The 27,191-nt window shown below is 59.9% G+C and overlaps 2 protein-coding genes across 4 annotated transcripts in view; one reads left to right on the top strand and one right to left on the bottom strand.

Moving 5' to 3' along the window:
• Positions 1-5,677, top strand: part of TSPAN9 (tetraspanin 9) — a 198,057-nt gene extending 192,380 nt beyond the window's left edge. For all 3 annotated transcript variants that reach the window (XM_045554574.1, XM_045554575.1, XM_045554573.1), the window contains 4 exons: positions 230-331; positions 970-1,101; positions 1,432-1,515; positions 2,340-5,677. In XM_045554574.1, the coding sequence (XP_045410530.1) occupies positions 230-331; positions 970-1,101; positions 1,432-1,515; positions 2,340-2,411 (390 nt within the window). In that variant the 3' untranslated portion in view covers positions 2,412-5,677. The remainder of the gene's footprint in view (positions 1-229; positions 332-969; positions 1,102-1,431; positions 1,516-2,339) is intronic.
• Positions 5,678-11,647: 5,970 nt separating this feature from the next.
• The window catches only part of TSPAN11 (tetraspanin 11), a 71,269-nt gene continuing 55,725 nt past the window's right edge, over positions 11,648-27,191 (bottom strand). The window contains exons 5-8 of the mRNA XM_045554572.1: positions 26,984-27,088; positions 23,810-23,968; positions 23,376-23,462; positions 11,648-15,859 (exon numbers count right to left, since the gene is read on the bottom strand). Of these exons, the coding sequence (XP_045410528.1) occupies positions 15,800-15,859; positions 23,376-23,462; positions 23,810-23,968; positions 26,984-27,088 (411 nt within the window). The 3' untranslated portion in view covers positions 11,648-15,799. The remainder of the gene's footprint in view (positions 15,860-23,375; positions 23,463-23,809; positions 23,969-26,983; positions 27,089-27,191) is intronic.

The raw sequence follows: 27,191 nt of genomic DNA, 5'->3' as shown, positions 1-27,191 counted from the left end.
CTGAGAGTTCAGCTCTTCTGGGAGGCGGTGACTGCACTGGGGCCTGGTGAAGGGGGAAGCTGGGAGTGTGAGCTTGTCCCCCCACACCGCCGGGGTGCAGAGCCCCAGACCAGCTGCCTCCCCCGCCTGTTCCCCCCTGTGTCACCAGTAGGCCCAGGTGACCTGGGTGGGCTGGGGAGAGGATTTGCATCCTGGTCCCAACCAACCTGTCGTGTCTTCAACCTGGCAGGTGAATGAGAACGCTAAGAAGGACCTGAAAGAAGGCCTGCTGCTGTACAACACCGAGAACAACGTGGGGCTCAAGAACGCCTGGAACATCATCCAGGCCGAGGTGAGGGTCGGTCAGGCGCTCTGGGCGAGGCCGGGCGGCAGGAGGGGGCGGCCCGGGCCTGGGTTCAGCGCTTTCTGGATTTTAACCCAGAATAGGGTCGGGTGCAGCCCCACTGGGGCATTTGCCCGAACTGCTGGGTCAGACACAGACACAGATAAAGCCGGTGAGGGACGAGGACACAGGAGTGGGCAGGCCTGGGAGAGGTGTGCGTGGCTGAGCTGTGGGACGAATGACAGGATTTATTTTAGATTGGCTGCCCTGACTGTGCTTGGCTCAGGAGGGGAGTCTCTCATTCTAAGAGGAAATCAAGTCCCTACGCCCAGATGCCCCCATCTAAGCCCTGCAGAGGGGTCGGCAGGTGGCCAGCTGGCAGCCAGCTTGGGGTGGTCCACAGAGAGAAGGGGGAGGTGCCGGCAGGCGCGTGGAGGGCTGAGCTCCTGCCTGGGGTCCAGGCCGCATCGCCCCCTGGCTCTGGTCTCTAGAGAGGAGCAGTCACTCACGTCCCCCATGGGCCTGGCTAAGGGACAAGCAGAGGCCCCTGGTCTCCTCCCCAAACTCCAGGGTGGTGGCTTTTGTGGGGCAGGGCAGGGAGCGGCGGGCTTGCTGGGTCTGACTACCCCTCTCCGCCCTGCTGGCAGATGCGCTGCTGTGGCGTCAGCGACTACACAGACTGGTACCCGGTGCTGGGGGAGAACACGGTTCCCGACCGCTGCTGCATGGAGAACTCGCAGGGCTGTGGGCGTAACGCCACCACCCCCTTGTGGAGGACGGTGAGGCGGGAGGCTGCTTCCTGGGTCTGCTCGTGTGGCCACGGCCTGGGCAGAGACCTGCGGGAGCGCGGGTGGGAACTGGCCTGATGGCGGTGGTGGTGGGGGGGCAGGACTGAAGCCCAAAGGCAGGTGGGAAATGGGGCTGGACCCACGGTTGGGAGAGTGGGCGGGTGAGGGGTTGAGCGGGGGCTGTGTAGGCTTTGCAGGTGCACCCGTGGGGGCAGGGCCTGCTTGGAGGGGCCAGGGCGGTGGTCAGGGGGTCGGGAGGTAAGAGCAAGGCAGGGGCGGGTGGGCTGGGCTGGACCCTGACCTGAGGGCCTTGCTCCCCAGGGCTGCTACGAGAAGGTGAAGACGTGGTTCGAGGACAACAAGCACGTGCTGGGCACCGTGGGGATGTGCGTCCTTGTCATGCAGGTAGGGGGCGTCCCGAGCCGGGGCGGGAGAGGAAGCAGGGGACATACGCAGCTGGTTGGGACGTGCCGGCTGTGTGCGACTGTGTAAGTGTTTTCAGGCTGAGCCCCAGCCTGCCGTCCTGCAGAGCGCGGGCATGAGGGCAAGATTCCACCCAGTGCCCACTGTGGCTGGGGTCACCTGCCACGGGCTCCCCCAGTTATGCCCAAACCTTGGGCCGTGAGGGCCATGGAATGCACATGTGACAGTGGCTCCATCACCGTCTTTGTGGTTTGTGCACGTGGCACGCCATCTGCGGTGGCTGTGAGGCCCCGGCTGAATTCCTTCTGCCTCCTGCACTTCCCTGAGTCCCCACCCCTTTTGGGAATCAGGAGTGGAGGGGCACGGACAAGTGCTAACTTCGCCCTAAGCACAGCATCATCGTGGCCCAAGATGGCACCCCATGTGTTGCAGAACCAGACCGGAGCAGCTGGGCATGCGTCTTTAGGGGTCTCTGCTACCGTCCTCTCCCCACCTTGGCTCCTGTTGGCTCCTACTTTGGGCATTCGGTGCCCACGGCAGCCCTCCGAAGTGGGTGCTAGTGCACCTGGGGGTGGTTGGCTTCTGCACAGACAGCCCCAGGGGCTGAGCCGGAGTTCACCTGTGCACGGTCCGAGCGGGGTCACCAGGGTGACCTCCTCTGTTCACCGCTGTCTTCGGGCCTTTTCCCAGCATACCAGGGTTACCTCCCTGCTGGAGGCGCCCTGTGACCTCCCAGGACTTGCAGGGCCGAGGTCAGACCCACGTCGCTGGAGTTTCTGTTCAAGGCCCCACCCCCTGTCTTTCAGATCCTGGGCATGGCGTTCTCCATGACCCTCTTCCAGCACATCCACCGGACGGGGAAGAAGTACGATGCGTGAGTGCGCTGACCGGGAGTGGCCTGTCCCCCGACGCTCCGTGGAAGGAAGAGGATTTGAGCTTTGTGTCGCCTGCCTGCACTCTCCAGACTGTGCCCCTGCACTCACCCACCCAGCCGGCCCTCCCCCACCTGCCCTCAGCCTCAGACTCTGGGTGGGTGGAGGGCCCGGGAGGCAGCGGCCGTGGAGACCTGGGCCACGGCGCCGTGTCACTGCACCTGCATCTGTGCATTTGCCAAAGACGACGGGGTGGGCTGGGGATGTGCTCAGGAGGAACCCACAGCACTGATGGGTTTCTGCCCCCGCCCTTCCTCACACTGACACTTTGTCCCTGCGTGGGGTGGGGCCCGGTGGAGAGACCGCCCCAGCGGGGGCCACTGCCGTCCACGGCCGCCGTGGGAGAGTTGGCGGGGCGGGGTCTGACCGCCTTCAAGCAAGGCCCCTGGAGCATCGCGCCCAGGCTTTTTATACCTTACAGTGTAGCTTTTTTATTTTATTTTACTCTGATTATGATTATTCAGGAATATTATCTCAGATAAGTTTAGGGTTAGCTTTCTGATTTATAACTTTTTACTGTGTTGATTTCTTTAATGGTTTGCTTTTTTTCCCTGAGGGTAGGGGACAGGTGGGAAGAGAGGACATCTGTCCAGGTTCAGTGGGGACAAACCACTGTGTGACACCGCTAGGCTCTTGCCTAGAATGCTCTGAGGAGGAGGGAGCCGGGGGGGACAGGAGCCGGGAGGTGGCGGGCGAGTGCAGCGGCGTGGGGAGTGGTGGTTTGCAGGGGTGTCCTCTGGGGGCTGGCGAAGGGCCTTGCCAGGAATGTGCCGGAGCTGGCAGGGGCTTGTGCTTGTTGCTGACGGGCAGTTTCTGGTGTTCTTCCTCTTTCCTTCCTCCTGCCCTCTGCCATGTGGGAGGCCCCGTCACCCCGTGCGGGTGTCCCTGCCACAGGTTCTGCACACCCGGTCACTCTCACAGACATTCCTGCTCCACACTCTCAGACAAATACCTCTCTAGTTCGGATGCTGCTCATGTCTCCCTTGCTTCTGGAAGGGGACGCAGGCCTGGTGTTTTGCTGCCCAGGCAGCAGCAGAGGACCCGCGGCCATCGGGACGGGGAGGTGGAACCGGCGCCCACAGTCTCCCGCCACTCACTCGGCTGCTGGCCGCCCTGCTGGGGGTGGGGGAGAAGGTGTCCATCCAGGTCCCAGGACCCTCCTCTCCTTCCCTGGGTTCACTGACATCAGCAGGGGCCTGGGTGGCGATCACATCCTGCATGATCCCAGGGAGAAGTACAGAGAACCCAGGAGAGGGCAGACCGGCTGTTGTCACCTCACGGCAGTCCCAGGAGGAAGGCAGCCCGAGTCAGGGCACGTGCAGACTGGGCGTGGGGTGAGCAGCAGGTTGCCCCGCCCAGCGGACGCTGCCCCAGCTTAAGGTTGTGCAGTTAGGAGGAGTCCAGATGTGGGACTGAGCTTGCCCAATTACGCGCTTGCTAGCAGGGCCCAGCGCCCTCTGCCGGACGGGGCCTCGTGAGGCAGCTGCCTTTCTCCCTGCACCTTTCGGCTTGTTACCTTGGTTTCCTGCTGGGCACAGGTCTCGCCTCCAACCTCACCTGCCTGTCCCAAGAGCTGAGGCACAGCCACCCAGCCAGCCAGTGACTCCTCCATCCACCTTAAGTAACATACAGATCGGGACCAGGAGGGCAGGGCTTTGGGTGTGTTCAGGGTTCATGTTCTGGGGGGTGGCAGTGGGGAGCAGGGTAGGCCGGGAGAAGACTGCGTCCCGGGACAGGAGTAGGGGTGCTGACGGAAGCCTGGGGCAGGTCCTGGGTGGACACGGGGCAGGTGCTCATTTGGATGAAACCGCCCTTCCCTCATGCTCTGGCCCGCCTTCCTGGTAAGGAGCTTCAGCTGCCTCCCCGGGAACCCCAAAATGTAGATTCCAGGGCAAATATGCCACTGCAGAGAGACGCTCAGCAAACGAGTGTTTGAGTCGCACAGTGGGGCCTGATGTGTAACGCGTTTTGCTGTGGGTGGGCTGAGGTGGGTTTGTTCATGCCTATCAATGCAATTTTTAATTTTTGTTAATGTCAACAGCAAAAGCCTAGTGCATCGAGAGGGGGTAGCTTCCCTGGCGATCTTGTTTCTGGAGTGCTTCAGGGCGTCCTCTGGCTCCAGAGCCTTTGCCACAGTTCCCCGCCTGCGCCAGCCCCCACCTCACCCGTCCGTTTGCAGAGCCTTGCCCACAGCCCCCAGAACTGCCTTCTCGCCTCGCCCTGTGCATGGCTGCTGGTCACTTGGCTGAGGCTGCAGTGGGCAGAAATCCCCGTGCACAGGTTTCTTCCAAGCCCCTGGCCCATCTTGCCGGTGGGTCCCCAGCTACGCAGAGGGCCATACCCGGTGACACCAGTGAAGGTGGCTCAGCATCTTCTCGGCTTCTCCTGACCATGATCTCGGTGGGGTAGAATTCCACCGGGGGAGCCCCCTCCCTCACGGCTTCCCTTGCCAAAGCCAGAGTGCGTTCGATCAGCTCTGACGCAGGCGGTTTGGAGACTGTCACAGAGATTCCCTTGGGGTTTGCAGATGACCTCAGGGGAACGTCACATAATGGCTCCTTTCTCTGGGGCCCCCCCACAGCGGGGGTGAGCAGGCAGGGGCTGAGAGCTGCCCTCAGGAGGCCGGCCGCAGGTGTCGGGGTGCAAGTCTCCCCACGCACTTGAGCTGGGGCCTCCCCGCTGCCTGCACCCTGGGCTCCTGGAGGGGCTGCTGTGACCCCACCCTGACACTCTTGTGGATGTTCTGGTTTGACTTGGAACTAGGTGTCATGCCGTCCCTCCTGGCGTGGAAGTCCAGGTGGGTGGCCATCCAGGTGGATGGAAGTGACCGCCCCCTCCTCTCCAGCCCCTGCCCACCCGAGGGTGGAGGTGCTAACTAGCAGGGACATGGCACAGGACGGGAGCTGGGCGCCAGGTGCTTGGGGTCCATTCTTGTCCCTCAGCTCCTCAGAGTCCGGCCGGCCCTGTGTGTCCCTGTCCCCCCTCCCCCACTGCAGTGAGGCAGCAGTCCAGGGTGGGTCCCGGCCTCCCTGCCCGCCTGCCCGCCCCGGGCATCACGGGAGAGCGGGGAGCACACGCTTGTTGGTTTCAGATGCACTTTTCTGCTTGCGATGCCATATCTGTGCATTTCCTTCATCCTGGTCCTGGCTTTATTGAACACCATGTTTTTAGCATGTTTTTAAATAAAAACTGATAACATGTCAAAAGCACAAGCAGGCTTTCTCTCTGCAGTGTGTTTCATTTGCCCAGCCACGACTACGACTTACTTCATGTAGCAGTTGGTGAGAGGGACACGGGGGATCCGACACTGGTCCGACCCTTTGTCCAGGACACACCCCCACAGCCGGAGCCTCGTCTCCCTTCTAGGGCCCAGGTTCCAGGTCTGCTGGGGCCGGGAGGGTCCTGGTCCTCTCTGGGGGTGCCCGAGGAGTCCAGCGTCACCCTTTGCCCGGTGACTTGGTGCAGGCCTGACCGGGGTCAGCCCCAGCGCCGAGCCCTCTGCGTGAGAGGCTGGTGCTCCAACTTGGTGCCCATCTGGGACCCAGGTGTGTGGTGGGGGGAAACAGGTAGTCATGAACAGCCTCCGGGAGGGGCTGGGGCTGTCAGTTTTAGGTACAGTCTCTTCCCAATCCCTCTGATGTTCCTGGGGTTCACTGAGTCTGCTCTCTCTTCTAGGAGTGAGGGGCCCCCTCAGGGTGACTTGGCCCCCTCAGGGGACTCTGAGACAGCCCAAGGAAGGGACAGGGTTAGTATGAGGATGGTCAGCAGGGAGGGACGGATGGGCAGAGCTGCCAGCCGAGCTGCTGCCCTTGCCGCCCCGCTGTGGAAGGCTCCCTGCTGCGTGCCGGGTTCTGGTCTGTGGGTTTTCCTTGCCTGTCACAGTCACAGTGACAAGGTGCTGATGAGAGAAGCTTACAGTGTGCCTTTGTCCTGGGTCACTGATGGACCACATGTCCCCAGCATGTGGCAGGAGGCAGGATGAAGAGCGAGTGTGCACGTGGGCCTGACTGACGGCAGTTGGAGGTGGGGCACCTCTGAAGTCCCCTGCGTGAGCCGGTCTGTCTCCCACCCTCCTCGAGGGAGTGGCCACGTCCACATGGAATTGTCCCAAAGCACCAACTTTCAGGGCCCCATCTGCAGCCGCTGTGTCCCACAGCCTCCGGAGACCATACTGAGTCTGGGATGACCCTTTGTCAAAGGTCCAGCTGGAACGGGGTCCCTGAGAGCCTCTGCGGGAGACTTACTGAGAGAGACTTGGTGGCTGTACGGTCAGGATTGGTCCTGGCCAAGGGGCAGGTGTCCCCCTCCCATCATCTGCAGAGGACCCACCGAGTCACAGGAATGTGGGTGGAAGCCACTCGTCTCTGCCTGTTCTTGCTCTGGCCCCTGTCCCCGGGGCTGTGGACGCACCTGCTGGGATGCCCCTGGGGCGGCGTGCTGTCTGCTTGTGGCTCCCAGGGCAAGGGGAGGCACTGGCTGCTCTCTCAGCCTGGCCCTGGTCACATGAGCCATGCGTGGGTGCAGGCCGCCCTGGCTGAGCAGGGGTGATGTTCCCAGCAGGACGGGCGCTGAGCACCTTTTTCCCTGGGACTTGGGGTACATAGGCTAGTGCCTTCTGGGATGGGTTCTGGGCTCTTCAGTCCATGGGAGGGGGTGGCTGAGATGACTCTGGGGGCCCTTCCTTTGCTCCCCCATTCTTGTGTGATGTGGTGGGAGAACTGCCCCCCATCGGTCCTCAGCAAAGGGCGAGTGAGAAAGGCTGGTCCGTGAGCCGCAGCAGAGCAGGCGTGGCACCCCGTGAGGACCTGCCAGCCTCGCCATGGCCCGCGCTGCTGCCTGCACAGACAAGAGGTCTATTCACTCAAAAACTTACTGGATACACTCGTGCCAAGTGTCTAGACAACAGTCGTGGATGACGTAGACCCAGTCCCTGCGTTCGTGGAGTCAGCTGTCGAGTGGGGACCCCAGAAGAGTGAATGTGGTCCTTCAGCCAGTGCCAGGTGGCCGTGCGGGAGAGGCCCCGGCCGAGCCTGGGGAGGGTGAGGCCCTCCAGGGCAGGCGATGATGGAGCTAAGAGCCGACAACGGGGCGCCAGTGAACGTGGCCAGGAGTGGAAGGAAGTGTGTCCTGTGAGTGGCTGTCGTCCACAGAGCCGGGGCCCAGAGGGTGAAGGGGGAGTGTCTGGAGAGTGTGGGCCACCGCCAGGTCACAACCCTGACAACCAGGGCCAAGAGCCTGAGCTTTAAGCTCAGAGCAGTGGGAGCCGCAGGAAAGGTTACTTAAGCCCCAGTGTGACGGCCTCAAGAAAGGTGGCCCGGCTGCCAGTGTGGACAAGGGTGGCTGCAGGAGATTGAGCACAGGTACGGCAGTGATTTAGGTGAGAGATGACAGAGCTGCAGGGAAGCGGTGGTGGGGTGGGGACAAAGCTGACAGGTTTGAGAGACGTGCAGGAGAACTGACGAGCCTTGGTGGCTAATTAGATTTACTGAGGGTGAGAGGAGGGAGCATTCTTGCCATTCACCCGGCATGACACCCTCACCCTGGACAGGTAGGTGACTAACCGCACTAAATGGATGGACAAATGTCTTTTCCGGGCTCAGTGCTTCTGTGCCGGAGATGGCAGAGGCCAGCGTGATGCAATTAAATCTCTGTACTGAGCTTCACAGCTTGCAAAATGCTTTCATAAACATTTCCTAGGTTCGTCCTGACCGTAACCGTCTCATCAGCTGTCACTGTGCTTGAATGTTGGCCGCTAGAGATGTTCATGGTGTGGATGGAAAGCATGCTGGTTTCGGAGTTGGAGGGCTTGGATTAAATTCCCACTCTGCATTTGGTGTCCGTGTGAGCCTCGGGCACGTGGGACCTGTCTTGGTATCGTCATCTGCAAAACAAGGACAGTGCTTGCTTTGCAGATTTGCTATGGGATTAAATAAATGCACGTGTGCAAAGGCATCCAGCCTGCTCCTGGGCCAGGACAGGTCCTTGGCAGGAAATTGGTCGAATCTGGGTCCCCAAATTAAAGGCAAGCCCCAAGGAAAAGGGACAGAGGAGAGTGATCGGGCAGGGCAGCTAGTGTCCCAGGTGCTCAGTGCACAGGTGTCCCCGTGCCTCTGTGTCCCTCTGGGCTGCCTCAGCAGCGCCATTCACTAATCCACAGAAGCGAGAGCAAAGCTGGATTAGATAAATGCTGTTTAGATACAAAAATATCGGCATCGCGATGGTCCCTTCTTAACACGCTCAGCAGACATCGGGAGGCTATTGATTTAGCCATCTCGTTTTTGCTGAGTTTAATGACAGCTGCTCTTGCAGCTCTGGTCTCCTTAAGCCAACAAAAAGAATTACAACACCCCCCAGGGCAGCCTGAGCCGAGCTCTCCCGATTGAAGCTGCCCACTTGAACTTCCCCTTTGTGGCCCCAGAGACTCCGGGTAGCTGAGAGCCGGCTGGGGCAGACCTGGGCACTGCCCGGTGACCCTGGGTGCCCGGAGTGCAGAGGAGAGAGGTGAACTGGTAGAAGAGGGGGTCTGAGGACAGTCTGGTACCTGTCACCCTGAAAGTCTTCTCTGGTTACGGAGTTCTGGAAATGAGCCCAGCCAATGTCCAGAGCAGGCTGGTCCCGCATGCGGGCAAGGTGAGCTGCAGCCTATGATTTGCTGATGCCAGGAGTCTCCCGTGCTTTGCCTCCCTCGTCCCGCCACACCTCTTCCCCGGGGGACCCGGAATACCAGGCAGATGGCCCTCAACGCTTTACGCTCCCACTTAACAACTCCTGGACTCTAGGATGGTGCAAAGGTGATACGCATTCAGTAAGCCATTCTCTGAGGGCCCATGCAACCATTCTGGTCTTCACTTTCAGTACAGTAGTCAATAAATTACATGAGATAGTTAACACTGTTAAAAAATATGCTTTGTGTTAGATGATTTTGGCCAACTGTAGGCTAATGTAAGCATTCTGAGCACGTTTAGGGTAGGCTAGGCTAAGCTATGAGGTTTGGTAGGTTAGGTGTATTAAATTTTCCACTTAATATTTCAGCTTATGACATGTTTATGGGATGCAGCCCTGTCAGGTTGAGGAGCATCTGTATATTCTCATGGATTTCTTTCTCTTGTGTGAGGACCCACTTCAGAGGGAGTCAGTCTTCTTCACCAATTGGCAACGCAGGGAGAACATGTTGGATTTGATCTCTGGTTCCCCACTCGGGGTTCTCCAGAGTAGAATTGGGGATGCATGAGCCACTCTCAGTATTTTTGAAGTCCAGTGGATGCTGTTCCTCACCCTTGTCATGGAACATTAAACCTCTTGGCTCTGGCTGGCTCTCTGTCCCTAGTGCAGTGACGTTGTTTGTCTCTTGCTGTGGAAAGGGCTGGGTTCCAGCTTCACTTTCCCTCCTCTGCCCTGGGCTGATGCAAAGGCTCCCAGCCCCTGCCCTGGCACGGTCCTCTCCCTCCTGCCCAAGTCACTGCCAGATAGGGTTTCCACCAGAGGCAGGGGCAGGAGGGAAGGGGAGCAGGGCTTCTAGTGTGTTTGCTTTTAAGAAGAAAATGGGGCCAGATGCAGTGGCACGAGCCTGTGTCCCAGCACTTTGGGAGGCTGAGGCAGGAGGATCACTTGAGCCCAGGAGTCTGAGGTTGCCCTGAGCTATGATGATGCCACTGCACTCTAGCCAGGGTGACAGAGTGAGACCCTGTCTCAAAACCAAAAACCAAAAACCAAAAAAAAAAAAAAAACCAAACCAAAAAAAGAAGAAAATGGGCTCTTAGCCCCGCGTCCTCTCCCCCCATGTCTTCAGTTGTGGAGAGAGAGTGCCCAGGGTTCCCAGCTCGAAGCCGCCCACCCTGAGGCAGCAATGACAGCCCAGCCGTCAGGGCTGACATGAGGCACTGGCACCTGCTGGGAAGCAGTGGCAGCTGACAGGCCAGCCAGCACTCACCCAGGGAACAGCTTCAGGGACAGCTCCGCACTGCCTGCCGGGCTGACAGGGCCCTTGTTGGCTGCCGGGCCGGTTAGAAGCAGCTGCAAACCACCAACAGCACTGCCTGTTTGCAGCAGGGAAGGGCCTGGAGTGGCACTTGTCCCTCCTCGGTACTTTTGTGTGCTTTTGAGTGCACATGTACACACGCGCGCACACACACACACACACACACACACACACACGCTCATAGTGATGGCAGAGGTGAGCGGACGTCCCGCTCCAATGGGACATGTGACCGTGAATGGGCCCTACACTGGGCCCGTTCCCCCATCTAGCATCCAAAGAGCAGAGGGCGGTGGCTGGGACCCTTCAGTGAACAAATGAACCTCATCAAAGAGGCCACGGAGACACCGGAGAGCCGGGCAGGGGCTGGCAGGCTCCCCTGCGAAGTGGGTCCCCGCCTGGGGACTTCCTCAGGTGACCAGTCTGCTCACACAGCAGGTCTTCAGGTTCACACCAGGTGTGATTCAGTTCTCCGCTGCCTCCCAGACCACCCCTGTCCTGTCGTGGAGCCCCCGTGAGCCCAGCTTACCCAGGTACTCTGCAGGCTCCCGCCCCGCCTCGAGCAGGTCTTCTGGACAGAACAGTGAATTAAAGAGAATGAGAGTTTTCTGTCATAAAAGACAAAATATGTCTAATACTTCCCTGTAGCTCTGCACCGGCGACCTGGTGCCTTCGGCGCGCTCGTCTTTGTGCACTGAGATGAAAAGCGTCCGGATGAGAAGACATTCGCTGGCCCAAGGTGGAGAAACCCCTCACTCTGGAGTGGGATGGTCGGGGGGTCCAGGCAGCAGCTCAGCCCGAGGGAGCCCCTTGCTCCTGCCTCTGCCGCGGCCCGGTGGAAGCGCAGCGGCGGGAATGCGCTGCGGGTCGTCAGCAGAGGCTGCCGGCGAGTCACGGCACACGCATGACCGAGGCAGGCGCTTTAGGAGGAGACAGTTCAAGCCCACGTGTTGGAGCCTGGACCTTGTTTGCCATCAGGAGCTAATGACACCTGTGAGCAGGAGAGAGCGGTCACTTCAAACAAACACACGATGAGAACAGATAAAAGAACAGTGAGCAGGACCCTGATCCGTGTGGCCAGTGGGTTGCTGTAGGAGAGCCGTGACTAGCGCAGTGGCCTCAGGCTGTGGCGGTGGGTCGCAATACCTTTGGTGAACTGTAGCCCGGGGATCTCCTTGCAGAGAAAAAAAAACACAACAGAAGGTAGTCCTGGGTGCAATTCCTTTATTGTCATGCCCGGCACGTGGGGCTGGCCTTGCATGAGATCGGCTGAGGAGGGGGGCGTGGTTACGAGAGCAGTTTCTCCATACGCAGCGGGTTAAGGCGTCTTCCCTGTGTCTAGAATATTGTGATGCTCCACGCGCAGGGGCCAGCTGGTTCCAGGAGCCCACGCGGCCTCACACTGGGCTGCCTGGAATGACCAGTGGCCACGCACGGTGTGGGGTGAGGGCGCGGGGCACAGGGCTGGGAGCCGCGACAGGCAGGGGGGTGGCCAGATGCAGGGGCTCCCCCGGGCACGCAGCCGGGGCTGGGAAAACGGGGCCAGGGCATGTAACGTGTCGGCTTCCAGGAGGGGCCCAGGCGCCCGGCCTCCTGGCCCAGGCCACAGGGCTGTGAACTGACATGGTGGCATGCCTCACCCCTCACAGTGGACGAGTGGGGACGGGCTCGGGCTGCTGCAGGTGGACCTCAGCCGGATGACCTGGGGGACTTTTGATCCCTGAGGGTTGTGACACATAAAGGAAGGTGGCAGTGCACTTTGTCATGTGCTCTAAAGCAGTGGTTCTCACAGTGTGGTTCCCGCGCCAGCCGCAGTGGTGTCATGTGCGGGACTTGGTAGCAATTTGAATTATCCAGTTACTGGCTCTGCCTCTCCTGATTAGAGGCTCGGGGGCGGGCGGGGGCGGGGGCAGCCTGTTTCGAGAAGCTCCCAGGTGATCCTGAGGCTCACTCAAGTTTGAGAACCACTGGTTTAGACGCTTGGTCTCCACGTCCTGGGGATGTGAGTGCCACCCAGCGGTGACGCGGAAGACTGACTTCCCCCGGAGGCCGTCAAGCCCCTTCCCCTGCGCAGGCCCAGGGTGGCCAGTGATGACAGCCACTGTCCCAGTTCCATTTTCACTCCCCTGACTCAAAACTCTGAGGAGGGGCCTAGAGTGGCAGAAGGGCAGGAGGGTCCTGGGGACATCACGGTGACCTACCTTACACCTGGGGCCACGCGGGACCCCCTGGGTCTCACCGCCTGTGACTGTGCCCAGGGGGAGCTCTCCAAGGCGGAAATCCCAGTGTCCCCCCCGAGCCCCAGCCACAGTGGGTGCCCACTCGGGGGAGGGGAAAGAAGGCAGGAAGGGGCCTCCCTCAGGGGAGGAGGTCACCATCACCACCGCAGGGCGCCCTCCCTGCCCAGGGTGGCTCTGGGAGTGGGTGTCACCTGAGGATTTCTCAACCCCCAGATGGGGCATGAGATTCCACCCCCCGTGTGAAGGATCCGAGAGCTGGGCGCAGTCCCTGCTCTCACTCTGGGGTCCGCTCTGGCCCCTCAGGCTCCCGCCTGCTGCCCGGCCCCCCACCCGGAGGCCCGGCTGGCAGCCTGAGATGAGCCCGTCTTCTGCGCCAGTGGCCTGTGCAGGGCAGCTGGCACCGGGCCGGGACACAGGGTTCTGTCCGACCTGGGAGGGGCACTGAGGCGGCTGGTATGTGGCAGTGCCCCCCAGGGACACTGTTTCTGACTGTCAGCCCGACAGCTCATTACACAGGAGGATACCGAGGGATGCTGAGGAGGGGGCTCCCAGCCCAGCTTTCCCTCGGCCCCCGCCCCTGGCTGGGGGTTGCAAGCCAGCAGCCATCCCTGCCGACTGGCAGTCTCTTAACCTGGCTGAGCCTGAACTTCCTCATCCGTGAGATGGGAGAGACAACACTCTCTCATTGGGGTACTGCAAGGTAGCGTATTTACGGTGAGCAACACACTCTGACATACGTAGCAGGCCCTCGGTAAACTCAAGTGGCCCCCTGGACACCCCGTCCATGGCCACGCCTGCGGGGCTCCTGGGGCCGGGTCACTGCCGGCCAGCGGTGGGGGTGAGAAGCACAAACACTTCGTCCCTCACCAAGGCCCAGCTTCACTCCTGCCTCTCCCCCCAACACGGCGCTCAGGGCACTCGGGGACGAGTGTTCTCTCTGTGTCTGTCCCTGTGGCTAGGGAAGGCCGCTGTGCTGTGTTCGGGGGGAGACGTGCTGGCCGCAGCCCTGTGGATCCCGGCACCTGACGCTGCTTTCCCAGGCCCCAGTGCGCCAGGCCTTTTGCCCACACAGGACTGACGGTGACTTTCCACGGCACGTCCTTCTCTCTCTCTGAAGGAACTCAAGACTGTGACAGCCTCCAAGCAGGGACCTGGGAGGCACTGTCCAGGCACAGGCCCCTGGAGCCTGCCTCTGTGCGCCCAGGCAGAGCTGCCCTGCTTGGCCTCCCTTGCCTCTAACCCTGACTCATCTCCGGGCTGTTGGCATGAACAAGGAGGCCACATTTCCCAGCAGCGTCGGGCTTTTCTACCACCTTCTGCAGCTTGGACTGGCCGTCCCAGTGGCAGCCTGGGAGGGACGATGGCGAGGCAGGAACCACAGCTGATCCTGCCCCCAGCCAGGCTGGCCTGACCCACACATGGGGCCAGGGCGGATGGCACAGGCTCTCCTGGGCCCTGCCCTCAGTGACAAGGCTATGCACTGGGCACCTGCCTGTCACCGCAGACAGGTAAGGCCACCGCATCCCCCGCCCACTGCCACTCCCCAGTGCCTGGAAGGGAGAACAGCTGGAGCCCAGCACCCTGTCCCTTTCCTGGCCCTCACTCTGTAAGACTTGAAGCGCTGGGGAGGCACAGTCAGGGCTATGTTGGTGACAGCAGTGAATGACCTTCAGGCCACTCCTGTGTATGGGAGAGAGCACACCCCTCCCCCAGGACCGGCCCGGGTCAGCAAGAGCTGTGTCATCCCACTGCGAGCAGGGTCCGACGGGGAGGCCGGGCGCTCTCTGGGCCTCAGCATACAAAGGTGCCGCCCCTCCCTGTGGGGGAAGTAAGAGGGTCCCCTCTGGGGGCAGTGGGGGACCTGGGAGGCACGGAGGCAGGCGTGGGGCTCTTGTGTTATGAGCTGCCCCCTTGTAACAGCCACTCTGGGGGGAGGTTCCCGTGATTGTCGTACGTAACTGTTGATACGCATTCTTCGGAAAACTGCGGGCATGGATGGCTGTATTTCCTGGGATTTTCTCTGTTATCCCTTAGTACCTGGGAAAGTCCTTCCTAAAAATTCCTTGCCTAATTCAGTGATGCAAGAGAGAACGGAGGAAGGGACTGTGTCCACTCTGGGACGGGTGGCAAAGGAAGCAGAGCACAACCCCCTGGAAGCAACACGGTGGTGGCCTTGTGGTGGGGGGAGAGGGCCCCAGGAAAAGTGAGGTTCAGGCAGAGCACCCTCTGCTCAGAGCTTCCCCGTCTCAGCACTCCGACTCTGCAGGGCTGTGATTTTGTCCCCTAGGGGAGGAGTTTTACATCCACCAACATGAAGAGCTGAAGATGGTTTTAAAACCTGGCATTCCTGAAAATAAGGCCCCGGAACGGGAGATCCCCGAGGGGCATATTACTAGAGGCTGGGGCCTGGGGCTGTGGCCTTCCAGGGGGATTTCTCCCGGGAAGGCCGCTGGGCAGGGGGCGGGGCTCTGCTCCTGGTGCAGCAGGTGCTGGTGTCATCTTGTCCCCCAACCCCTTGCGCCCTGCCCTGGCAGCTCCATCCAGCCTACGGCGGCCCTACCTGGGGCCTCCCCACCCCCAGGCCCCGCAGGACACCACTTTCCAGGTGAGGCAGTGTGGGGAGTGGGCAGGTCACAGGGCTGGGGAGGTCTCTGGGGGAAGAGCCAGCCCCACCTGCCCCAGCTCACACCTTTCCCAGAGGGGAGAGCAAGCTGAGGCTTCTGAGCGCCACTAGGGGACTTAGAATGCAGGGGGCCCAGAGGGACCCAGGTTTGCAGCCGGTGTTCCAGGTTCAGGAGCTGGGAGGGAGCAGAGAGCGCAGTTCTCTCCCTCCTGGAGCCCACGGGCGTCCCCTGCCTGGAGAGGGCCTCTGGCTGTCCCGTGGCAGGATCACTCCCCTGCCCAGGGTCTGGGGGGAGGGCTCAGAAATGGAGGTGCGGGCGAGGGCCCCTGCGTGGGGGAGCAGCAGGAGCTGTGGTCTCAGGCACTTGGTGGATTTGCGGGGGCAGGGCACAGAGAGGGGAGCCTGTGGCCCTAGTCGAACTGGTACTAACTCGGCAGTCCTGGCAGATGGGCTGTGGGCACCTGTCCTTGCAAGGGGCAGTCGGGAGGGTTCGCCATTAGTAAGAATACCGCTGGAGCCTCCGGTGCAGGCAGCAGGTGAGAACCATCCCGCAGATCTGCCAGGTGGAGAGAGCAGAGGAGCAAAGAGAAGTCAGGACCCCTGAAGCTGCCGCCCGCGCTGGCACCCACAAGCCCCCCCTGGGGCCGGGCCAAGGGCAGTGCCGAGAGGCTGGGGTGGGGCCTGAGAGCTCACCTTTCTAACCAGCTCCCAGGTGAGGCTGGTGTGTGAGGGGACCAGGCTCTGAGTGCTACCACCCGAGAGCAGGGTCTTCCACACTTTAGTGGGCACAGATCACCTGGGAACCTGATAATACGGCAGGTTGCAACTCCGCAGGCCTGGGGGCCTGAGAGTCTGCATTCCTAGCAAGCTCCCGGGCCAGGCTGCCAGTCTGGCCTAATTTAACTGGATCCTGAGCAGTAATATCTCCGCTCCCTCATCAGAGCTGTCTGTAGCAGTCCTTTTCTCTAGGAAAGAGCCTGCCTGCATCTTGCTGCCCTCAGACTCCAGAGCAAAACTCAGCTCCCTTGTCCATACTCTGGCCAATGCACAGAAACCACTGGGGAAGCTGAGGCTCTGGGAGGAGCGCCTGGAGGTGTCTCCAGCTCCTTCTGCAAGTCAGCTCACAATGCAGCACCAAACCAGGCCCTAGGAGCCCAGCTGGCCAGCTCCTCTGTTGGCATCCACGAGCTGGACAAGACGGCATGTCCTGCCCAAGGCAAGCTCAGGTTTGGGAAAATCACCCCTGTCTCACCTTTCCCATTTCCAAAACGCAGAGGCCCTTTTATTCTCCCACCTTGCTCTTCATGGGCCCTCCTCCACCTTCCTCCTCCTCTTTCTCTCCTTCCTCCAGCCCAAGGACACACTGAGGGCAAGGAGCCCCATGACTGTCGTCGTGATCCTAACGATGATGATGACATGTTGTTGGATCTCAAGTCTGTCCACAGGAGAGGGGCTCTGGGATAGGGCAGCCGATGACTGTCCCGTGGCACCTGGGGTGAAGGTGGATGTCCCTAGGTGCAGGAAGCTTTTCCCACAGGTGCTGCAGACCTGACCTTGCCGGTGCAAATCTCGACACACACGGAACTCTACCCAATGGGAGAACAGGCTGGTGGAGATGCGTGGGGGCTGCTCCCCACCTTGTCTTTCTCTGCAAGGCTAGCTCAAGGGGGTAGCAGAGGAGCAGCCCGTCTTGTTCCCCTTCTCCCTCCTCTCCATCCCGCCCAAGCTGGAGGACCGTGGGGAGCATGGGCAGTGCTTTCAGCTTTCAGACTGCGTGCTAAGGGCAGTGTAATCTGTCTTGGGGCCTCAGGGGCACAAGCTGATAGGTGGCTTAGAAGGTCATCTGTCTCCCATTAGCTGTGAGTGGGTGGCTGTCACAGCCATCCGCCCATGCAGGTGTCGTGCAGCATGCCCTCTTCCCTGTCCCCACCTCATGGCTTGATCATTTTCCTGTGGGCTTATCTGGATCTTTCTGATCTGTGCCAAGGGGGAGGCTGGAGGGGAGATGTTGGACCAGCACAGATTGGTGCCAGACTCCGTCCACGTCTCCTACGGTGTGCAACTCATGCCGGGGAGGGCTGGAGGCTCCTCAGTGCACACGCTTTTGCATGACGTGTGTGTTCCCAGGTGCCTCCCGGGAGAGGCACAGCACAGGTGCAGGGTGGGGCCACATGTGCATGCGTACACATGCACACACATGCACAAACCGCACCCTGAGTCACGCGGAGGGGCAAAGGATGCCCTCGTCAACATGTGTACACGGCACACACCCCACCCTGCGTCACGCGGAGGGTAAAGGATGCTAACCCATCAGGTCCCTGAGTAAGCACTGGCATCTCCCTCCTGACAGAGGACACCGAGAAACCAGAACGGATGGCTCCAGGCAGCCAGCAGGGTGAGCAGAGACAACACAGGACAAGTTAGCCGCAGGAGCTGGAGATGGCAGACAGGACGGGGCGGGCTCTGGGGCCAGCCCGCACGGTGCTCTCTGCTCGTAGCTGCCTGGGCGTCGTAGCACTTGGCCATAGTGGGACATTTTTAACAGGGAGGCCGTCATGAATTCAGCTTCTTATGAGGTTTCTAAGTCAGCACCTGATTGTCATCAGGGAGCATGAAGGAAGCACCAGGGAGGTTCTGGGAGGTCGTTCCAAAATGATTGTTTGGCTTCCCTGTTAGTGACTTGCAGATCCCAATCTGGACCATCTTGTGAGTTTTCTGTGCTCTAAACCACGTGTCCATCTTACAGTGGGAGAATGTAGGTGTGGTGGTGTGTTAGGTTCTCTTTGGGGCTTGCACCAATGGGCTGTGTGACCTTGGGTACAGTTATAGCCCTCTCTGAGCCTCAAATCCTTCTCCATCAATAGGAAGGCCTCCAGTCTATACAATGGTCCAGGGCCTTCCCTTGTGAGATTCTTTAAAAACTAGAATGACAGAGACCAACAGCACAGCACCCAGCCCTTCCAGCACCCTGAGCCTTTGAGAGGCCTGGCAGTGGCTCCCCAGGGCCCTCAGGACAAAGACCCGCACTCTCTGTCCACTGGCCAGGACTCTGCACATGCTATTCCCTCACCCTGGCTCTTTTCCCCCTCCTGTCACTTCCTGTCAAGCTCCTTCAGGGCTTAATTACATGTCACTTCCACCAGGAAGCCTTCCCTGACCTCTTGTCACTGGTGAGGGTCTCCAGTGTTTGTTCCCCAACCCCCAGGGCGCACACTAACACAGCCCCTAGGACTGGACTGCGACAGCCCACGTGCCTGTCCGTCCCCTTCCCTCAAGCAAAAGCTCCTGGGAGAAGGGACTGACCCTTCCTGCGGTGGGGCCCAGCACTGGTCACAGCACCTGGCATGCCACGGCTCTGCTGCAGCGTGGACACAGCACATGCCCCTCTGCCTCCTCTGGGTGGAGGCTCCCGGCACACGGTGTGTAAGGAGGGCCGCAGGAAAAGGGTGCTGGGCCACTATGTCATTTTTAGTAAAATATTGCCCAGCCAGAATATTGTAGAAATTAGCTTCTAAAGTTCCCTCAAAGTGGAGCGTCTCCAGAGTCCCCTCACAAGAGGAGAAGCTGGTGCAGAGGAAAGAGACCCGTGAGTTGGGGTCCCGGGCAGCCCTGTGTGTCCTTTAGCGAGTGACGTTCCAGCAGGGCTTGGTGTCCTTAGATGTACGAGTATGATGGGCGCAGGGGTCTGCAACCCTGAATGCACATTAGAGTCACCTGGGCCCAGGCAATTTGAGCCAGAACCTGTGCAGACGGGGCCCAGGCAATGGCATTTTAGAAACCTGATTCTAACATGCAGCTGGGCTGACGGCACCGGGCCCGAGTCTGTAAGGCCCTTCCACGTGACGAGACTACACTCTGGGGGTACCTCAGGACGCTGCTGATCCTGTCCAGGTCTGAAACTGCCCCCGGCGTCGTGAGTGGAGGAGCCTGTGGGGCCCCTGCTGAAAGAACAGCAGCTCCGGAGTGCAGGACCTCAGCGCGGAGGGGCCCTCCCTTCTGCAGCCCTGTCAGCCCCCAACCTCTGCCCCAGTCTGCAGCCGCAGAGCTTAGTCCCTCTGCAAGGACCGCTGCTTAACAGTTCTAATTGTTGAAAAGTTCTCGAACCTGTCTCCTTGTAAATTCCTCCTGTTGTGTCCTCTGGAACCTCTCAGGAAAAGTCCCCTCCCTGCCCCACATGTCTGCCTGGGCGTTCCAAGATCCCCATGTCCTGACCCCCTCACATTCCACTTCCGGCCCCCGTGCCCCTTGCCATGCCCTCTGCGTGGGCCGCACCGTGGGATCCCGGGAGATTTGTACATGCCCTGATGTCTGGGTGATGGAGCTGCTGGGGGGGTGTGGCCTGGGCCTGGGGCAGTTTCAAGGCTCACAAGGGGGTCCCAATGTGCAGCCAAGGTTGAGGACTACTGCCCTGGAGGCTCTGTGGAAGTCTGGACCACCTGGGACCATGATTTCTACCCGTGCGGTTCCAGGCTGCATCTCCGTGGGCAGCAGCCTGTCCCGTAACTCGGGCAGATGTACTGGCCCTGTTACAGTCTTACTTACAAAGCACAACTAAAATGCACGGACTTCAGCTCTGTTCAGTGCTTCACTCTTCATTCCAGCCCATCTTTCCCATCCCCCAAGCTCTTTTATCAATGCTGGCTTTATCATTCAGGAGACCAGCCAGCCCTGCAGATGTGGCCGTTGTCAGAGGTGATTAGCATGCCCCCTGGGTCTCCATCGAGGTCACCCAATGTTGAGGAGACAGGTCTGAGGCTGAAGACCATAGCTGCTCCTGGAGACTTTTCACCAGGCTGACATTAACCTTCTCATCTCCCTGTCACAGCGTGGTCACCCAGCCGCCATGCTTTCTCCTAACCATGCCAAGTGCCTGATCCACACCTCTCTGAGGCAGTAAGGGACCCATTGCCAAATACCTGGCCGAAATCAGAATTTGTTACACTCATTGAATTTTCTTCTTAGTTTTCAGAGTGTTCACAAACCATCTGCTTTAACATTCTAGGATGTTGCAGGACATTAATCTCAAAATAATTTGGTCACCGAGGTGGGAAACTTACCAAAAACTGACAGAATGTTAGAACCAGAAGGTTTCTGGGAGATGCAGTAGGCCCACATTTTTCAAACTATACCGGAAACTCCAAGGGTAGCTCAGGGCCACAGAGGGCAGTGAGGGGAGGCTGTCACACTGGGCTTGTCCCTGCTGCCATCTGCACTGCTCCACCTTCTGTGCATCTCTCTACGTGAGATTCCCATTGACAAGAGGATGCTGCTGCTTAAAAAAGGCTCAAAAGTATCCAATCCCTCCATTTTACAGGTAAGGAAACTAAGGGCTCAGAGAGGGAATGTGACTTCCCCAAGGTCACACAGCATGAGGTGGAGCTATGTTTAGAATCCAGGTGCTCTAACTCCCAAGCACGATGTCTTCCAGTTTCTGGGGACCAGGAAATATTATGACCCAATCTTGGGCTGGTATCTCCTGAACCTTGGGGGTCTTCAGAATGCCAGGCTGGGTATGTGGGGGAGGCAGGCGCCTGGTGTCTGCTGTGGCTGAAAGATGACTATGAGGAGCCTGGGGAAGAGGCCTGGAACCAGCCTTTCTCAAAGCTTTGGCCCACCTTGAGGGCTCGGGCGGCGGCCGGCAGAGGGCGCCCTAACCCGAGGCTTGGCCGCCACAGGGCTGGCTCTGTGGACTGCAGGGGAGAAAACACAGCAAAGGGTTGAGATCCAGCAGGAGCCATTCCCGCAAGCCATGGCGGAACAGAGATGGTCATGGTGGGGTTTGTGAGTGGGCAGAGGTGTCGCGGGCCTGCAGGTACCCTGCCCGGCGACCTGGGCTCCTCGACATCAGACTTGTACAGCAGGACTCTTCCACCTTGGCCTTAGGCCTGGGGCATTTGCAGCCCCTCTCCCTACCCTCAGTCTCACTGCCCCATCTGCACATTCTACAGGCTCTCGAGGCCAGAGAGGTGAGGAAGAAATGGACAGAGTGGCCCAGGCCCGGTCAGTGTCCATCCAGAGCAGGTTTCTGGAAACCTCAGCTGAGCCAGGCACTGGAGACAGAGCAGCCCTTCCCCAGTTCCCAGTGCAACTCCTTTGGGACAAAAGGCTTGCCTTGGGGCAGTGCAAAAGAGGGGGGATGCCAAGGCCACCCGGGGCTCCCTGGCCCTGCAGGAGAGTGAGAGTGAAGGGGAGAAGGCTAGCCTGGCCAGTGAACAAGTGAGATTTTTTTTTGAGAGACAATGTGCCCATATAGAAATGATAAAAATGATCTGTGTCATTTATTGAACACGTGCTGTCTGCCAGCAACGAGCCAAGGGATTTGCATGTATATTGCTAATTTTCACCAGCCACCAAATGAATTATAATTAGCCCCATTTTACAAATGAGAAACTCAGAGGCTCAGAGATGAAATCACTGGCCCTAGGCCACACAGCTCATAGGTGGGAGGACCAAGTGGGTCTCCCTCCAGAGGCTAGGGACCCTCTTCCCAGTGTGCAAGGCTGCAGCTGGCTCCTCCAGGCCACAGTCACTGTGGGTAGGCAGCATGGTGATCCGAAAGGACCCCACACTGCGAGTGCCTGCGAGCCAGCTGCCACCCCCTGCTTCTTTCCCACAGATCTCTACATCAAGGCAGGGAGTTTGGGAAAGCAAAGGCCCAAAGCCAGGAGACCTGGGCGCCAGTTCAGGGTGTGAGGCCCTGGGTAAGTCACCTGTCTGATTTGTAAATGGGAGAGCACTGCTCCCTGTCTGGCCTGGGGCTCGGGCTGTAGTGGGGACCCAATGAGAGGAAGTAGCTGCAAAACTCTGGAGTCTGCAGATAGCTGGATAAAGGCAGCTTCCGCTCACGGAGGCCTTCCTGTGCGCCAGGCACTGTAAGTGGGTCACAGGTATCACCTCATTGTTACGTAGACCTTATGAGGCTGGGGAAATTGCCCACATTTTGCATATGAAGTAGCTGAGGGACAGGGAGGTTAAAGTAGCTCGAGGTCACACAGGAGCAAAGCCAGGATTGGACCCAGGTCTTCTGAGGCCAAAGCCTGGACAGAGCTCAGAGCCCTGCAGTGGGAAGGGCTGGGAAGGGCTGTGGAGCAGCCTCTAGAATGACAGCCCCCGCCAGCTCCTGCTGGGTTGAGGCAGGAGTGCCTGTGCAGGCGGCTGTATCTGCCCCAGCTGCGGGAGTCCCTCCCGGCTGCCCTGCTTGTGACCCTGGACTGGAGCACTCTGAGAGAGTGATGCTGACTTCCTGGATGGCGCTGGCTGGGGAGGTGGAAGGGAGATATGGGAGCCAAGGGCATTGCTCATCCTCAGGGAGCGTGAGTGTTTATACAGTTGTCCTGGATATCAAAACCCACACATGCTCAAGTCCCTCATATAAAATGTCATGGCATTTGCATAAAACCTGTGCACAACCTCCTGCACACTTGAAGTCATCTCTGGATTACGTATAATACCTAACACAGTGTAAATGCTACGTAAACAATTATTATGCTGTATTGTATGAGGGAATAATGACAAGGAAAAATGTACATGTTTAGTACAGATGCAATCTCTTTTTTCCCTAATATTTTTGATCCACGGTTGGCTGAATGACTGTATACACACACACACACACACACACACACACACACACACGAAGGAATGAGTGCAGGTACATGCACACACGCTCAAGCACCCCTAAACACATATACGTGCGTAGCCCCAACCACACAGACCCAGATGCATGCAGACGCTGGACCCACACATACCACAGCAGGCTGAGCATACCCCCCCACGTGCACACACACAGGGTGCATGCACATACCTGAGCCCACACTCATACTCCTCCCAGGACCCTGTTCCTCACAAGTTCAAGTTGTCCCCCAGCCATTTTCCTTCATGTTCTCTGGGGAAGAGACTGACCATGGGATTCAGCCTTGGTTGCAAAGGGAAGGGGAGAGAAGAGGGCAGAGCAGGGCAGGGGTGAGCAAAGGGCCAGTTATTTCAGCCCAGTTACTTGCGGTCTCTGCCAATGGGAGAGGGGTTCTGAGCTCTTCGCCACAACCCCTTCTCCTAATTGCCCCACTCCAACTCACCTGCAGACAGGCCACCCCGATGCCCACTGCCCCCATGAGCAGCAGGTGGTCAGCCAGGAACTGCTCTAGCTTGGTGATGCAGCCTCCCTGTAAGAGAACGGGGGGGGTTACATGGCCTTGGCCCGGGGCAGGCGGAGAATGGGCAGGAAGGGCTGCCTGTCAGGCCATATCCAGCCTGGACCAGCCTTTGACTTGATCACAGGCTTCTTGTGTGGCCCCAGGGGGCATGCCCAGTGTCCTAGACTCTCCCAGTAGGAGCTGCTTGTCCCCAGGGCTTTGTAGAGACCCCGGAAGGCGCCAGGCACTTGGTCTCCTGGCAGGGAGTAAGTGTGCTCTGCTTTTCCCACGCCCATCTGCCTGACCCGGCCTTCCCAGGGGCCCCTGACCCACCAGGCGGGCCCTCTCTTGTCCCCCGCTTGAGCTCGGGCACTCACCTCCACCTTGTAGATGTTGGAGGGGTGGGCCCGCTGGCCACAGCGTGCCACCACCGTCTTGCAGCAGCTGTCGGGCACCCGGCGGCCCTCAGCCTCCCTCGACAGGATGTACGTGCTGTGCTGCCAGTCGGCCGAGCTGTTGCTTCCGCAGCACTTGAACTGGGGGGACAGGCAGAGGCTGCAGGTGAGAGGAGGCTGCGTGGGGGGCTCCCCAGCCCCGGGGCTACAGGGCTGCAGGACACAGTGTTCAAGTACTGGCCCAAACCCTACTGGTTCTCCCTGCGATCTTTCCCTTCCCTGGTTTTGAGCAAGGAGCTGGTCCTTCTCCTCAAGCCTGGTGCAGAATTGCCCGCGGGACACCTATTTGCTGCCATTTGTAGTCACCTGCTTTAAGGAGATTATGCTGGTGCCCTGGGGGCAGGGCTGGTCTGGGAAGATGGATGCTGGCAGGTCCCCAGAGAGTGAGGCTTGTACCACAAGGTGGCAGAACCCAGGGCAAAGCGACAAGTTGGGGAGGAGGGATTCCTGGTAGCCCAGGAGGCAGGACATGGGGACAGGGACACAGTCTTGCCAGAGGCTCCTGGCCCCCAGTCAGGCTCTGAAGTCTCAGAGCCCCAGACCTGCAGGGCATGGAGGGTCCCAGAGCCCACGGTGTGGGCACATCAGTGCCAACAGCTTCTTGCCCTCCTGAGTCAGGGCCCTGAGATTCAAAGTCCCTGCCCAGGCCAGAGAACACAGAGGCCTCAGGGACAAGGCGTGTGTGGGTGGGTAGGGGGGTGGAGGCACATTCAGTGCCGATGACAAGTGTTTGTTGGGCACCTACTCTGTGCCAGGAGTGAACCAACATGAGTAAGGCTCGGGTCCTGCCCTTAAGTAGCATGGCGTTTGCTGCCGTTTCTCGGGAGAGATCCTAGCAGCGCCTGTGGTATGCAGGAGGAAGAGGCTGACGCTCTGTCCGGGGGCCGGGAAGGGCCCCCCCGGGATGAGCAGGGCCTCAGGAGTTGAGGCAGAACCTGGCAGCACACACGGAGCAGGGACCAGCATGGCGTGTGCTCGCGGCCGCGTGGGAACTGCACACCCGTGTGTGTCTGTGTGTGCTGGTGCCGCACCACTGCTGTGCCACTTGTACAAAGGGGACAACAAAAGTCCCTCCACGCTGGGCAGTTGTGAGCACTGAAAGAGGTGATTCACATACAGCCCTTGGAAGAGAGCCCGGCACAGAGTCTCAGTTAATAAGAGACAACTACTTTTGTGATCAAAATTGTGTGAATACACCTGCACATGTGTCACTTCCGTACATGTGGTGCCGCTGGAGGGCCCGACGCTGGCCTGGCTCTGAAGCCACTGGCCTCTCAGGGCTCAGCCTCCTGTGTGACATTCAGGCTGGGGTGCTAACTGTTCCCGGCCCACGTGAGGGCCCGTGTCCATGGGTCTCGCTGACGCCCACACAGGTCTTGGCCAGCGACACGCCTTTGCCCTCAACTGTGCCCCTCCTGAGGCCTGTGCCATCCTGCCCTGTCCCCACCCTGCCCTGCCCTCTGCCCTGACCTGTCCCTGCCCTGCCCCCTGCCCTGACTTGCCCCCTGCCTTGACTTGCCCCCTGCCCTGACCTGTCCCCACCTTGACCTGCCCCCTGCCTTGACCCGCCCCCCACCCTGACCTGCCCCCCGCCCTGCCCCGCCCCCTGCCCTGACCTGTCCCCACCTTGACCTGCCTCCTGCCTTGACCCACCCCTTGCCCTGACCTGCCCCTGCCCTGTCCCCACCCTGCCCTGTCCCCGCCCTGACCCGTTGCTCCCATACTTGCCACCTCAGCAAACGCTGCCCCTGCCCCACGGAGCCCTCCGCAGCTCCCCTGCTCTCCACTCAGAGGGTGCCCCCAGCCTAGCACCGAGCACGCGTGGCCTGCGGTGTGTCCGGCTTCCTGAGGAGGCCCCTGAGGGCAGGGATTCTGTGCTGTTCTTTGTCTCACACGGTTCCTCCTGGGTGTGGCCCAGCGAGGACACACTTGGTTGTGCCACGCAGGGCTGACTGGCGGTGTGTGCTGCCCCACTGTGGTCCTGGCAAAGCCGTGGGCAGGGGGTGTCACCTGTGCATGCACACGTGCCCCTGGCCACTAGCTCAGTGAAGAGACCCCTCGGGTGGCGCTGACCGGGAGCCGAGCCTGAGTCTTGGGGAGGTGGGGAAGGGCTGTCCCCACTGAACCTCAATGTCCCTGGAGCTCGGAGCCCACCACCTCTCTCTCCTCTACCTGCCCGATGTTCCCGCGTCTGAGACCGAGGCCTTGGGCTGGGCGGGGCTGGCAGGCAGCAGGGGCCCAGCGTGGGCGGGGAGAATTGCGACCAATTGTCCGACAGGGGGCCATCGGGGTCCTGGAGCAGCGTGTCCGGTGGAAATCTCTGAGATGGAGGAGAAGTGCTTGCCCTGCGCTGTCCAGCTCGGAGCTTGCCAGCCACGTGTGGCTACCGGGCACTCGAAACGTGGCTGGTGTGGCTGAGGAACTGAAGTTTGTATTCAATTTAACTGTAAATAACTGCATGTGGCTAGTAGCTGCCGCACGGGACAGCACAGCTCTGAGGGCCATTTGCCTGTCCCCTACGTCTGGCCCGTACGGTGGCCTCCCTGGAGGGATCTGCTCGCCTCTTCTTGGAAAGGAGACTACCGATCTGCCCCCAGCACTCTGCCTGAGGACTCACAACCGCGAAGTCCTGGTGGCAGCTTAGCTGGGATACCTCTGCTGCTCCAGGTCACTCTGTAGGGCCCCAGGGGAAAGACCCGCAGACAGAGCAGCCGGGAGAGGAGCTTCCTCACCCAGGTCCTGGCAGGAGATGGATCCTGCTCGCACAGCCAGCTTCCTGCCCAGAGAGGACCCAGGGCAGGAAGGCAGCAGGGTGGGCTTTGGAGGAGACGGTCGGGGGAGCCAAGGCGAAGGCGAAGGCAGAGGAGGAGGAAAGGAACCAGGATGCACTAGGCACTTTCCATGGTGGCTGGGGACTTCTGCAGATGTGACTGTATTTGATGCTCACACACCCTGAGGAGGCTTCATTTCAGGGATGTGGCAGCTAAAGCTCCGAGAGGGGGAGTAACTTGCCCAGGGTCACACAGACAGGAAAGAGCGGCGTCAGGATTTGAACCCATGTCTGCTTGGCCCTCAAGCCCATAGGGCACAGCTTACGTCCTGCTGGAGACGGTCCACCGAGGCGGTGATCTCCGCGGCTCCGGGCTGTCCGTAGTTCTCCGACAGAGTACGGTTCAAGTGCTGCTTCAGCTCGTCGCTCAGCTGGAGAGGGTGGGAGTGGAGGAGGCATCAGCAGGACCCCTGCCTGGTCCAGGCACCCAGACCTGCCCCACAGCCTCCCCAGCTAACTCCAGGACACTGCAGG

Source organism: Lemur catta, chromosome 6 (assembly GCF_020740605.2).
Source record: "Lemur catta isolate mLemCat1 chromosome 6, mLemCat1.pri, whole genome shotgun sequence".
In the NCBI taxonomy this organism is placed as follows: Eukaryota; Metazoa; Chordata; class Mammalia; order Primates; family Lemuridae; genus Lemur; species Lemur catta.
The sequence above is the reverse complement of the archived record's forward strand: the minus strand, read 5'-3'. Positions and strand labels throughout refer to the sequence as shown.